This window comes from Oncorhynchus mykiss, chromosome 16 (assembly GCF_013265735.2).
Source record: "Oncorhynchus mykiss isolate Arlee chromosome 16, USDA_OmykA_1.1, whole genome shotgun sequence".
NCBI lineage: Eukaryota > Metazoa > Chordata > Actinopteri > Salmoniformes > Salmonidae > Oncorhynchus > Oncorhynchus mykiss.
In genome coordinates, this window is record NC_048580.1 from 668862 (window position 1) to 682500 (window position 13639).

The 13639-nt window shown below is 47.3% G+C and overlaps 1 protein-coding gene across 4 annotated transcripts in view; it reads left to right on the forward strand.

Annotated features, from left to right (window-relative positions):
- LOC110517286 (signal-induced proliferation-associated 1-like protein 2) overlaps positions 1-13639 on the forward strand; it is a 317547-nt gene that overhangs the window by 210590 nt on the left and 93318 nt on the right. For all 4 annotated transcript variants that reach the window (XM_036945905.1, XM_036945907.1, XM_036945906.1 and 1 more), the window contains exon 13: positions 10412-10690. In XM_036945905.1, coding sequence (XP_036801800.1) covers positions 10412-10690 — 279 coding nt within the window. The remainder of the gene's footprint in view (positions 1-10411; positions 10691-13639) is intronic.

Sequence of the window (13639 nt, forward strand, 5' to 3'; positions counted from 1 at the left end):
TGTTTGTCTGCTTAGGGACACCAGAGCACCGCCCGTGTTTGTCTGCTTAGGGACGCCGGAGCACCGCCCGTGTTTGTCTGCTTAGGGACGCCGGAGCACCGCCCGTGTTTGTCTGCTTAGGGACACCAGAGCACCGCCCGTGTTTGTCTGCTTAGGGACACCAGAGCACCGCCCGCGTTTGTCTGCTTAGGGACGCCGGAGCACCGCCCGTGTTTGTCTGCTTAGGGACGCCGGAGCACCGCCTGTGTTTGTCTGCTTAGGGACGCCGGAGCACCGCCCGTGTTTGTCTGCTTAGGGACGCCGGAGCACCGCCCGTGTTTGTCTGCTTAGGGACGCCGGAGCACCGCCTGTGTTTGTCTGCTTAGGGACGCCGGAGCACCGCCCGTGTTTGTCTGCTTAGGGACGCCGGAGCACCGCCCGTGTTTGTCTGCTTAGGGACGCCGGAGCACCGCCCGTGTTTGTCTGCTTAGGGACGCCGGAGCACCGCCTGTGTTTGTCTGCTTAGGGACGCCGGAGCACCGCCTGTGTTTGTCTGCTTAGGGACGCCGGAGCACTGCTCGCACACCGGGAGACAATATCACTAAACTAACTGAAAGAGGAAAATAGTACAGCTGGGTCTCTGTGGGAGAGAGAGATGAAAGTCAGAGTTAAACCCTAGCTTCATTTCCACAGCGCATCTTTAATCCAATCTGAATGTGATTCTCAGAACTGTGTGGAAAGATGAAGGACTGCCTTTAGTTTGTGACAGTAAGTTTTATGTTAGAGACAGTTGACGATCACCTCCCTAACTCCCCCTCACTCCTCCCGGACTCCCCCTGACTCCCCCTCACTCCTCCCTGACTCCCCCAGAATCCTACCTCACTCCTCCCTGACTCCCCCTGACTCCCGCTGACACACCCTCACTCCTCCCTGACTCCCCCTGACTCCCCCTGAATCCCACCTCACTCCTCCCTGACTCCCCCTGACTCCCCCTGAATCCCACCTCACTCCTCCCTGACTCCCCCTGAATCCCACCTCACTCCTCCCTGACTCCCCCTAACTCTCCCTGACTCTTCCTGACTCTTCCTGACTCCCCCTGACTCCCCCTGACTCTCCCTGACTCTCCCTGACTCCCCCTGACTCACCCTGACACTCCCTGACTCCCCCTGACACTCCCTGACCCCCCCCTGACTCCCCCTGAATCCCACCTCACTCCCCCTGACTCCCCCTGACACTCCCTGACTCCCCCTGACTCCCCCTGACTCCCCCTCACTCCTCTCTGACTCCCCCTGAATCCCACCTCACTCCTCCATGACTCCCCCTGACTCCCCCTGACTCTACCTGACTCCCCCTGACTCCCCCTGAGTCCCACCTCACTCCTCCCTGACTCCCCCTGACTCCCCCTGAATCCCACCTCACTCCTCCCTGACTCCCCCTGACTCCCCCTGAATCCCACCTCACTCCTCCCTGACTCCCCCTGACTCCCCCTGACTCTCCCTGACACTCCCTGACTCCCCCTGACTCCCCCTGAATCCCACCTCACTCCTCCCTGACTCCCCCTGACTCCCCCTGACTCCCCCTGACACTCCCTGACACTCCCTGACTCCCCCTGACTCCCCCTGAATCCCACCTCACTCCCCCTGACACCCCAAGACTCTCCCTGTCTCCCCCTGACTCCCCCTCACTCCTCCCTGACTCCCCCCTGACTCCCCCGACTCCCCCTGACTCCCCCTCACTCCCTCTGACTCCTCTCTCAAACCCCACATGCCTCCCCCTCACTCCCCCTGACTCCCCCCTCAATCCCCCTCAATCCCCCTGACTCCCCTTACTCCTCCCTGACTCCCCCCTCAATCCCCCTCAATCCCCCTGACTACCCTTACTCCTCCCTGACTCCTCCCTGACTCCTCCCTCAATCCCCCTGACTACCCTTACTCCTCCCTGACTCCTCCCTCAATCCCCCTGACTACCCTTACTCCCCCCTGACTCCTCCCTCAATCCCCCCTGACTCCTCCCTCAATCCCCCCTGACTCCTCCCTCAATCCCCCCTGACTCCTCCCTCAATCCCCCCTGACTCCTCCCTCAATCCCCCCTGACTCCTCCCTCAATCTCCCCTGACTCCTCCCTCAATCCCCCCTGACTCCTCCCTCAATCCCCCTGACTACCCTTACTCCACCCTGACTCCTCCCTCAATCCCCCCTGACTCCTCCCTCAATCCCCCCTGACTCCTCCCTCAATCCCCCCGGACTCCTCCCTCAATCCCCCCTGACTCCTCCCTCAATCCCCCCTGACTCCTCCCTCAATCCCCCTGACTCCCCTTACTCCTCCCTGATTCCTCCCTCAATCCCCCCTGCCTCCCCTTACTCCTCCCTGACTCCTCCCTCAATCCCCCCTGACTCTCCTTACTCCTCCCTGACTCCTCCCTCAATCCCCCCTGCCTCCCCTTACTCCTCCCTGACTCCTCCCTCAATCCCCCCTGACTCTCCTTACTCCTCCCTGACTCCTCCCTCAATCCCCCCTGCCTCCCCTTACTCCTCCCTGACTCTCCTTACTCCTCCCTGACTCCTCCCTCAATCCCCCCTGACTCTCCTTACTCCTCCCTGACTCCTCCCTCAATCCCCCCTGACTCTCCTTACTCCTCCCTGACTCCTCCCTGACTCCTCCCTGACTCCCCCTGACTCCTCCCTTACTCCTCCCTGACTCCTCCCTCAATCCCCCCTGACTCCCCTTACTCCTCCCTGACTCCTCCCTCAATCCCCCTGACTCTCCTTACTCCTCCCTGACTCCTCCCTCAATCCCCCCTGACTCCCCTTACTCCTCCCTGACTCCTCCCTCAATCCCCCCTGACTCCCCTTACTCCTCCCTGACTCCTCCCTCAATCCCCCTGACTCTCCTTACTCCTCCCTGACTCCTCCCTCAATCCCCCCTGCCTCCCCTTACTCCTCCCTGACTCCTCCCTCAATCCCCCCTGACTCCCCTTACTCCTCCCTGACTCCTCCCTCAATCCCCCCTGACTCTCCTGACTCCTCCCTGACTCCTCCCTGACTCCTCCCTGACTCCTCCCTCAATCCCCCCTGCCTCCCCTTACTCCTCCCTGACTCCTCCCTCAATCCCCCCTGACTCCCCTTACTCCTCCCTGACTCCTCCCTCAATCCCCCCTGACTCTCCTGACTCCTCCCTGACTCCTCCCTGACTCCTCCCTGACTCCTCCCTCAATCCCCCCTGCCTCCTTAATGTTTTGTACACTCAGGGTATTTACTTTTAAGCCTTTTAAATCATATTAATTTCATTACCTTTTAAAATGGTGATGAGGCCAGGCTGCCACAAAAATATATAGAATAATATAAACCTCCCAAAATATATATATACGTTTTATATATGGTCGGGAGTTTGCATACACCTTGGCCAAACACATTTAAACTCAGTATTTCACAATTTCTGACATTTAATCCTAGTAAAAATTCCCACCACTTTCCCACAATAAGTTGGGTGCATTTTGGCCCATTCCTCCTCACAGAGCTGTTGTAACTGAGTCGGGTTTGTAGGCCTCCTTGCTCGCACATGCTTTTTCAGTTCTGCCCGCAAATTTTCTATAGGATTTGAGTTCAGGGCTTTGTGATGCAACCAAGCTTAAACTTCTTGACTGATGTCTTGAGATGTTGCTTCAATATATCCATATCATTTTCTTCTCTCATGATGCCATCTATTTTGTGAGGTGCACCAGTCCCTCCTGCAGCAAAGCACCCCCAAAACATGATGCTGCCACCCCCGTGCTTCAAGGTTGAGATGGTGTTCTTCAGCATGCAAGCCTCCCCCTTTGTCCTCCAAACATAATTTACACATATTTTTGTTTCATCAGACCAGAGGACGTTTCTCCAAAAAGTAATATCTTTCTCCCCATGTGTAGTTGCAAACCGTAGTCTGGCTTTTATATGGTTGTTTTGGAGCAGGACTTTTCTGCTAAAAAATACATATAAATACACAGTTGAATGATTTTCTCTTTTATATAGAGTGCTGTATAATATACAATTGAGGTTGGAAGTCTTGTCTCTCTTAACCCGGTTCCCATTCCCCCTGATTAGTATACGTATACAGTTGAAGTCAGGATTACATACAATTAGGTTGGAGTCATTAAAACTCGTTTTTCAACCACTCCACAAATTTCTTGTTAACAAACCATAATTTTGGCAAGTTGGTTAGGACATCTACTTTGTGCATGACACAAGTAATTTTTCCGTCAATTGTTTACAGACAGATTATTTCACTTATAATTCACTGTATCACAATTCCAGTGGGTCAAAAGTTTACATACAAGTTGACTGTGCCTTTAAACAGCTTGGAAAATTTCTGAAAATTATGTCATGGCTTTAGAAGCTTCTGATAGGCTAACTGGCATATTTTGAGTCAATTGGAGGTGTACCTGATTTCAAGGTCTACCTTCAAACTCAGTCCCTCTTTGCTTGACATCATGGGAAAATCAAAAGAAATCAGCAAAGATCTCAGAAAAAGAGTTGTAGACCTCCACAAGTCTGGTTCATCCTTGGGAGCAATTTTGAAACGCCCGAAGGTACCACATTCATCTGTACAAACAATAGTACGCAAGTATAAACACCATGGGACCACTCAGCCGTCATACCACTCTGGAAGGAGACGTGTACTGTCTCCTAGAGGTGAACGTACTTTGGTGCGAAAAGTGCAAATGCTGGAGGAAACAGGTACTGGAGGAAACAGGTACAAAATTATCTATAGCCACAGTAAAATGAGTCCTATATCGACATAACCTGAAATGCCGCTCAGCAAGGAAAAAGGCACTGCTCCAAAACCACCATTAAAAAAGCCAGACTACGGTTTGCAACTGCACATGGGGACAAAATATGATACTTTTTGGAGAAATGTCCTCTGGTCTGATGAAACAAAAGTAGAACTGTTTGGCCATAATGACATCAATAGGTTTGGAGGAAAAAGGGGGAGGCTTGCAAGCTGAAGAACACCATCCCAACCATGAAGTACGGGGGTGGCAGCATCATGTTGTGGGGGTGCTTTGCTGCAGGAGATCTGGTGCACTTCACAAAATAGATGGCATCATGAGGTGGACAATTATGTGGCTATGCCGAAGCAACATCTCAAGACATGAGTCAGGAAGTTAAAGCTTGGTCCCGAATTGGTCTTCCAAATGGACAATGACCCCAGGCATACTTCCAAAGTTGTGGCAAAATGGCTTAAGGACAACAAAGTCAAGGTATTGGAGTGGCCATGACAAAGCCCTGACCTCAAGCCTATAGAACATTTGTGGGCAGAACTGAAAAAGCGTGTGTGAGCAAGGAGGCCTACAAACCTGACTCAGTTGCACCAGCTCTGTCAGGAGGAATGGGCCAAAATTCACCCAACTTATCGTGGGAAGCTTGTGGAAGGCTACCCAAAATGTTTGACCCAAGTTAAACAATTTAAAGGCAATGCTATCAAATATTAATTGAGTGTATGTAATCTTCTGACCCACTGGGAATGTGATGAAAGAAATACAAGCTGAAATAAATCATTCTCTCTACTATTATTCTGACATTTCACATTCTTAAAATAAAGTGGTGATCCTATCTGACCTATGACAGGGAATTTTTACTAGGATTAAATGTCAGGATTTGTGAAAAACTGAGTTTAAATGTATTTCGCTAAGGTGTATGTAAACTTCTAACTTCAACTGTATATATGAGATGAGTAAACCGGTATGTAAACATATATGTATATATATATTTTCAATTGGCTCAGAACAGTGCAGCACGGCTGACCCTTGGATGTACACAGCGAGCTACGATTAATGATATGCATGTCAATCTCTCCTGGCTCAAAGTGGAGGAGAGATTGGCTTCATCACTACTTGTATTTATGAGAGTTGTTGACAAGCTGAATGTACTGAGCTGTCTGTCTAAACTACTGGCACACAGCTCAGACACCCATGCATACCCCACAAGCCATGCCACCAGAGATCTCTTCACAGTCCCCGAGTCCAGAACAGACTATGGGAGGCACACTGTACTACATAGAGCCATGACTACATGGAACTCTATTCCACAGTACTACATAGAGCCATGACTACATAGAACTCTATTCCACAGTACTACATAGAGCCATGACTACATGGAACTCTATTCCACAGTACTACATAGAGCCATGACTACATGGAACTCTATTCCACATCAGATAACTGATGCAAGCAATACAATTAGATAACACGACAACATACGCACTATACACACGTGCACATGGATGTTGTGTTGTAGATATGTGGTAGTAGAGTAGTGGTCTGAGGGAACACACTTAATGTGTTGTAGATATGTGGTAGTAGAGTAGGGTCCTGAGGGAACACACTTAATATATTGTAGAGTAGTGGTCTGAGGTAACACACTTAATGTGTTGTAGATATGTGGTAGTGGAGTAGGGGCCTGAGGACACACACTTAGTGTGTTGTAGATATGTGGTAGTGGAGTAGGGGCCTGAGGACACACACTTAGTGTGTTGTAGATATGTGGTAGTGGAGTGAGTAGTGGCCTGAGGGCTGTTATACAGGTACAGAGGGGAAATATCCCCTCTCCCATTGGTCTCCAGAATAGTTAGCTGTAGTGGAACAGAGGGGAAGTGTCTCCTCTCCCAGTGGTCTCCAGAGTAGTTAGCTGTAGTGGAACAGAGGGGAAATATCTCCTCTCCCATTGGTCTCCAGAGTAGTTAGCTGTAGTGGAACAGAGGGGAAATATCTCCTCTCCCATTGGTCTCCAGAGTAGTTAGCTGTAGTGGAACAGAGGGGAAGTGACTCCTCTCCCAGTGGTCTCCAGAGTAGTTAGCTGTAGTGGAACAGAGGGGAAATATCTCCTCTCCCATTGGTCTCCAGAGTAGTTAGCTGTAGTGGAACAGAGGGGAAGTGACTCCTCTCCCAGTGGTCTCCAGAGTAGTTAGCTGTAGTGGAACAGAGGGAAATGTCTCCTCTCCCAGTGGTCTCCAGAGTAGTTAGCTGTAGTGGAACAGAGGGAAAATGTCTCCTCTCCCAGTGGTCTCCAGAGTAGTTAGCTGTAGTGGAACAGAGGGAAATGTCTCCTCTCCCAGTGGTCTCCAGAGTAGTTAGCTGTAGTGGAACAGAGGGGAAGTGACTCCTCTCCCAGTGGTCTCCAGAGTAGTTAGCTGTAGTGTAACAGAGGGGAAATATCTCCTCTCCCACTGATGAAGATGCCCTTGACCTCTTTATGATGATCTCTGTCTAGTGAGATGCCAAATATAAAAAATTCTGATTTGAAACAGGTGTTTCCTTTGAGTACTTTACTAACCTCTGGGCTTCTCCCTCCCTCCCTCCCTCCCTCCCTCCCTCCCTCCCTCCCTCCCTCCCTCCCTCCCTCCCTCCCTCCCTCCCTCCCTCCCTCCCTCCCTCCCTCCCTCATATTCCTGTTTGACCTTAAATTAATATACTTCTTCTCTCTCTCTCTCTCTCTCTCTCTCTCTCTCTCTCTCTCTATCTCTATGTCTGTCTCTCTCTGTCTCTGTCTCTCTATGTCTCTATCTTTATCTCTCTCTGTCTCTCTCTCTGTCTGTCTCTCTCTATGTCTCTCTCTATGTCTCTATCTCTCTCTCTATCTCTATGTCTGTCTCTCTCTATGTCTCTAATGTTCAAAACAATAAAGACATTGCAAATGTTTATCTCTATGTCTCTCTCTCTCTCTCTCTCTCTCTCTCTCTCGCAAGTTCTTTATTACTTACATTGTCAAAGTATACATATCGAAAAATAAAAATATATATTTATATATAAATAAATGGTGGGACCAACAGCAATAATAATAGTAGTAGTGGACATGGGATAACCATTAACAACAACTTCAACAACAATATTAATGAGAACAACAATACATTAAATCAATGGTAGTAGGCCAGTGTCAACATGACTGAGAAGACACATGACCTGGTAGTAGATCAGTGTCAACATGACTGAGAAGACACATGACCTGGTAGTAGACCAGTGTCAACATGACTGAGAAGACACATGACCTAGTAGTAGACCAGTGTCAGCATGACCGAAAAGACACATGACCTGGTAGTAGACCAGTGTCAACATGACTGAGAAGACACATGACCTGGTAGTAGACCAGTGTCAGCATGACTGAGAAGACACATGACCTAGTAGTAGACCAGTGTCAGCATGACCGAAAAGACACATGACCTGGTAGTAGACCAGTGTCAACATGACTGAGAAGACACATGACCTGGTAGTGGACCAGTGTCAACATGACTGAGAAGGCACATGACGTGGTATGAAAGACAAAACAAGATGGGAAATATTATCGACATTACTTTGCACTTTTCACTGGCGGAGAGTTGTGGCAGGAGGACACATATTTGGCTGCCAAAACTGCACATTTAGGCTTTTCACCCAATAAATATTTGATTTTTTCTTCATCTTTCATAGTTTCAAATTCTTTGTATTGAATTATAATTTTGGGAAAGAAATATTCTTTTAGGTCTGAGTATTTGTCACAGTGCAATAGGAAATGCAGCTCTGTCTCTACCTCTCCCCTGGAGTGAGCACAGCCTGTCCTCTCTGGGCAGCCAGGTTTGTCTGTGACGACCGGTCTCTATAGCCAGACTGTCCTCTCTGGGCAGCCAGGTTTGTCTGTGACGACCGGTCTCTATAGCCAGACTGTCCTCTCTGGGCAGCCAGGTTTGTCTGTGATGACCGGTCTCTATAGCCAGACTGTCCTCTCTGGGCAGCCAGGTTGGTCTGTGACGACCGGTCTCTATAGCCAGACTGTCCTCTTTGGGCAGCCAGATTTGTCTGTGACGACCAGTCTCTATAGCCAGACTGTCCTCTCTGGGCAGCCAGGTTTGTCTGTGATGACCGGTCTCTATAGCCAGACTGTCCTCTCTGGGCAGCCAGGTTGGTCTGTGACGACCGGTCTCTATAGCCAGACTGTCCTCTCTGGGCAGCCAGATTTGTCTGTGACGACCAGTCTCTATAGCCAGACCGTCCTCTCTGGGCAGCCAGATTTGTCTGTGACAACCGGTCTCTATAGCCAGACTGTGCTCACTGAGTCTTTACCTAGTCAGTGTTTTCCTCAGTTTTCTATCAGTCACAGTGGTCAGATAGTCTGCCACCATGTACTGTCTGTTTAGAGACAAATAGAATTGAAGTTTACTTTGATTTTTTGTGGTGTCTTTCTAAAAGATGATATATTTTTATTTTTGTTTTGTGATGATTTGGTTGGGTCAGATTTTCTGGGTCCTGTCCTGAGGCTCTATGGGGTTGGTTTGGGTTAGTGAACTGAGCCTCAGAACCAGCTGGCTGAGTGCTGTCCTGAGGCTCTATGGGGTTGGTTTGGGTTGGTGAATTGAGCCTCAGAACCAGCTGGCTGACTGCTGTCCTGAGGCTCTATGGGGTTGGTTTGGGTTAGTGAACTGAGCCTCAGAACCAGCTGGCTGAGTGCTGTCCTGAGGCTCTATGGGGTTGGTTTGGGTTGGTGAATTGAGCCTCAGAACCAGCTGGCTGAGTGCTGTCCTGAGGCTCTATGGGGTTGGTTTGGGTTGGTGAACTGAGCCTCAGAACCAGCTGGCTGAGGGGACTCTTCTCTTGTTTCATCTCTTGACATTGTAGAGCTGTGTGATGGAATGTTTTGGGGTCACTTGTTTTTAGATGGTTGTAAAATTTGATGGCTCTTTTTTCTATTCGAATGAGTAGGGGGTATTGGCCCAATTCTGCTCTACATGTGTTATTTTGAGTTTTTCTTTGCACTTACAATACAGTCTTGCAAAACTCTGCATGCAGTATTTCAATTGGATGTTTGTTCCCTTTGGTAAATTCGTACTGATTGAACATTTTTGAGACAGATTCTAATTGGAATTTTGATTTTGATGTTCCTTTTAATGGCATAGAATGCTCTTCTTGCTTTGTCTCTCAGCTCATTCACAGCCATGTGAAAGCTACCTGTGTTGTTGATATTTAGTTCTAGATATGTGTAGTTTTTGTGTGTTCTAATAGAACTGTGTCCAAATATAATTTATATTTGTTTATTATTTCCGGATTTTTTTTTGAATATCATTATATATATATTTTTTTAGGTTAACGGTCAGAGCCCAGGTCTGACAGAACCTGTGGAGACGATCTAGGTGCTGCTGTAACCCCTCTTTAGTGGGAGACAGCAGCACCAGGTCATCTGCGTACAGCAGACACTTGATTTCAGTGATGTGTAGGGTGATACCAGGTGCTGCCGATTCTTCTAATGTTTTTGCCTATTCATTAATGTAGATGTTAAATAGTGTTGGGCTTATTGGGCAGCCCTGTTTCACTCCCCGTCCCTGAGTCTCTCTCTCTCTCTCTCTCTTTATGTCTTTGTCTATGTCTATGTCTCTCTCTCTCTCTCTCTCTCTCTCTCTCTCTCTCTCTCTCTCTCTCTCTCTCTCTCTCTAGGGGATGTTCTGAGCTGTACCGTATCCCAATGGTAGAGTATAAATTGGACAGTGAGGGGACGCCATGTGAGTACAAGACCCCATTTAGACGAAACACCACCTGGCACAGGGTACCCACGTCAGCAGGTCAGCCGTCCAATCCCAACACCCGGTGCTCCCCCACCCAGAGACACCCCGACCGGGCAGGCAGAGACAGGATGGGACAGCAGGTCCTTCAGCAGGGACAGACTGCTATCCCACGATCCACCTCCTTCGATAGAAAGCTGCCAGATGGATCCAGGTAAGGAGCTGAGCACCTGGACAAACCTTACAATGTGTTTATCCTGTTCTCACACTCTTTCTCTATTTCTCTTTCTCTTTCTCTCTCTCTCTCTCTCGCTCTCTCTGTTTTGCTTAACTCTCTTTCCTTCTCTCTCTCTCTCTCTGTCTCTCGCTTTCTGTTGCACCCACTCTTTTACTCTCACGATCACAATTTATCTCTCTCTCTCACACACACACAATCACTCTCTCACAATCTCAATCACTCTCCTTCTCTCTCCTCCCCATCTCTCAATTCAATTCAATTCAAGGGGCTTTATTGGCATGGGAAACACATGTTGACATTGCCAAAGCAAGTGAGGTAGATAATATACAAAAGTGAAATAAACAATCAAAATTCACAGTAAACATTAAAACTTCTTAGAGCTGCAATCCCGTTAACAGGATCGATGTGACAGCAGCCAGTGAAATTCAAAACAACAGAAATATCATAATTAAAATTCCTCAAACATACATGTATCTTATAACGTTTTAAAGGTAATCTTGTTGTTAATCCCACCACAGTGTCCGATTTCATATAGGCTTTACAGCGAAAGCTGCACAAATGATTACGTTAGGTCACCACCAAGCCACAGAAAAACACAGCCATTTTTCCAGTCAAAGATAGGACTCACAAAAGGCACAAATACAGATAAAATGAATCACTAACCTTTGAAGCCTTAGGAAGTGCAACATAACCGATATCCCACTGTGTATTCAATAGGGGCTGGGTTGAAAATCAACCAACCTCAGATTTCACACTTCCTGTTTGGATTTCTTCTCAGGATTTTGCCTGCTAAGTAAGTTCTGTTATACTCACAGACATCATTCAAACAGTTTTAGAAACTTCAGAGTGTTTTCTATCCAATACTAATAATAATATGCTGGGACTGAGGAGCAGGCCGTTTACTCTGGGCACCTCTGTGCACCTTTCATCCAAGCTACTCAATACTGCCCCTGCAGCCATAAGAAGTTTAAACATACAGAAGTTTCAAAAGAATAAAGACATTACAAATGTCATATTATGTATATATACAGGGTTGTAACAATGTACAAAGGGTTAAAGTACAAAAGGGAAAATAAATAAGCATAAATATGGGTTGTATTTACAATGGTGTTTGTTCTTCACTGGTTTACCTTTTCTTGTGGCAACAGGTCACAAATCTTGCTGTGGAGATGGCACATTGTGGTATTTCACCCAGTAGATATTGGAGTTTAGCAAAATTGGGTTTGTTTTCAAATTCTTTGTGGATCTGTGTAATCTGAGGGAAATATGTGTCTCTAATATAGTCATACATTGAGCAGGAGGTTAGGAAGTGCAGCTCAGTTTCCACCTCATTTTGTGGGCAGTGTGCACATAGTCTGTCTTTTCTTGAGAGCCAGGTCTGCCTATGGCCGCCTTTCTCAATAGCAAGGCTATGCTCACTGATTCTGTACATAGTCAAAGCTTTCCTTAACTTTGGGTCAGTCACAGTGGTCAGGTATTCTGCCACTGTGTACTCTCTGCTTAGGGCCAAATAGCATTCTAGTTTGCTCTGTTTTTTTGTTAATTCTTTCCAATGTGTCAAGTAATTCTCTTTTTGTTTTCTCATGATTTGGTTGGGTCTAATTGTGCTGCTGTCCTGGGGCTCTGTAGGGTGTGTTTGTGTTTGTGAACAGAGCCCCAGGACCAGCTTGCTTAGGGGACTCTTCTCCAGGTTCATCTCTCTGTAGGTGATGGCTTTGTTATGGAAGGTTTGGGAATCGCTTCCTTTTAGGTGGTTATAGAATTTAACGGCTCTTTTCTGGATTTTGATAATTAGTGGGTATCGGCTTAATTCTGCTCTGCATGCATTATTTGGTGTTCTACATTGTACACAGAGGATATTTTTGCAGAATTCTGCGTGCAGAGTCTCAATTTGGTGTTTGTCCCATTTTGTGAAGTCTTGGTTGGTGAGCAGACCCCAGACCTCACAACCATAAAGGGCAATGGGCTCTATGACTGATTCAAGTATTTATCCAAATCCTAATTGGTATGTTGAAATTTATGTTCCTTTTGATGGCATAGAATGCCCTTCTTGCCTTGTCTCTCAGATCGTTCACAGCTTTGTGGAAGTTACCTGTGGCGCTGATGTTTAGGCCAAGGTATGTATAGTTTTTTGTGTGCTCTAGAGCAACAATGTCTAGATGGAATTTGTATTTGTGGTCCTGGTGACTGGACCTTTTTTGGAACACCATTATTTTGGTCTTACTGAGATTTACTGTCAGGGCCCAGGTCTGACAGAATCTGTGCATAAGATCTAGGTGCTGCTGTAGGCCCTCCTTGGTTGGTGACAGAAGCACCAGATCATCAGCAAACAGCAGACATTTGACTTCGGATTCTAGTAGGGTGAGGCCGGGTGCTGCAGACTTTTCTAGTGCCCGCGCCAATTCGTTGATATATATGTTGAAGAGGGTGGGGCTTAAGCTGCATCCCTGTCTCACCCCACGACCCTGTGCGTATAAATTTGTGTGTTTTTTGCCAATTTTAACCGCACACTTGTTGTTTGTGTGCATGGATTTTATAATGTTGTATGTTTTACCCCCAACACCACTTTCCATCAGTTTGTATAGCAGACCCTCATGCCAAATCGAGTCGAAGGCTTTTTTGAAATCAACAAAGCATGAGAAGACTTTGCCTTTGTTTTGGTTTGTTTGGTTGTCAATTAGGGTTTGCAGGGTGAATACATGGTCTGTTGTACGGTAATTTGGTAAAAAGCCAATTTGACATTTGCTCAGTACATTGTTTTCATTGAGGAAATGTACGAGTCTGCTGTTAATGATAATGCAGAGGATTTTCCCAAGGTTATGTAACGCTCAATGAGTGAATAGGTGTGGAGTCAGGCGCAGAGAGCAAAGGATGCGGGAAAAAACACGCTTTAATGTCCAGAATAAATCACAGGAACAAAAATAT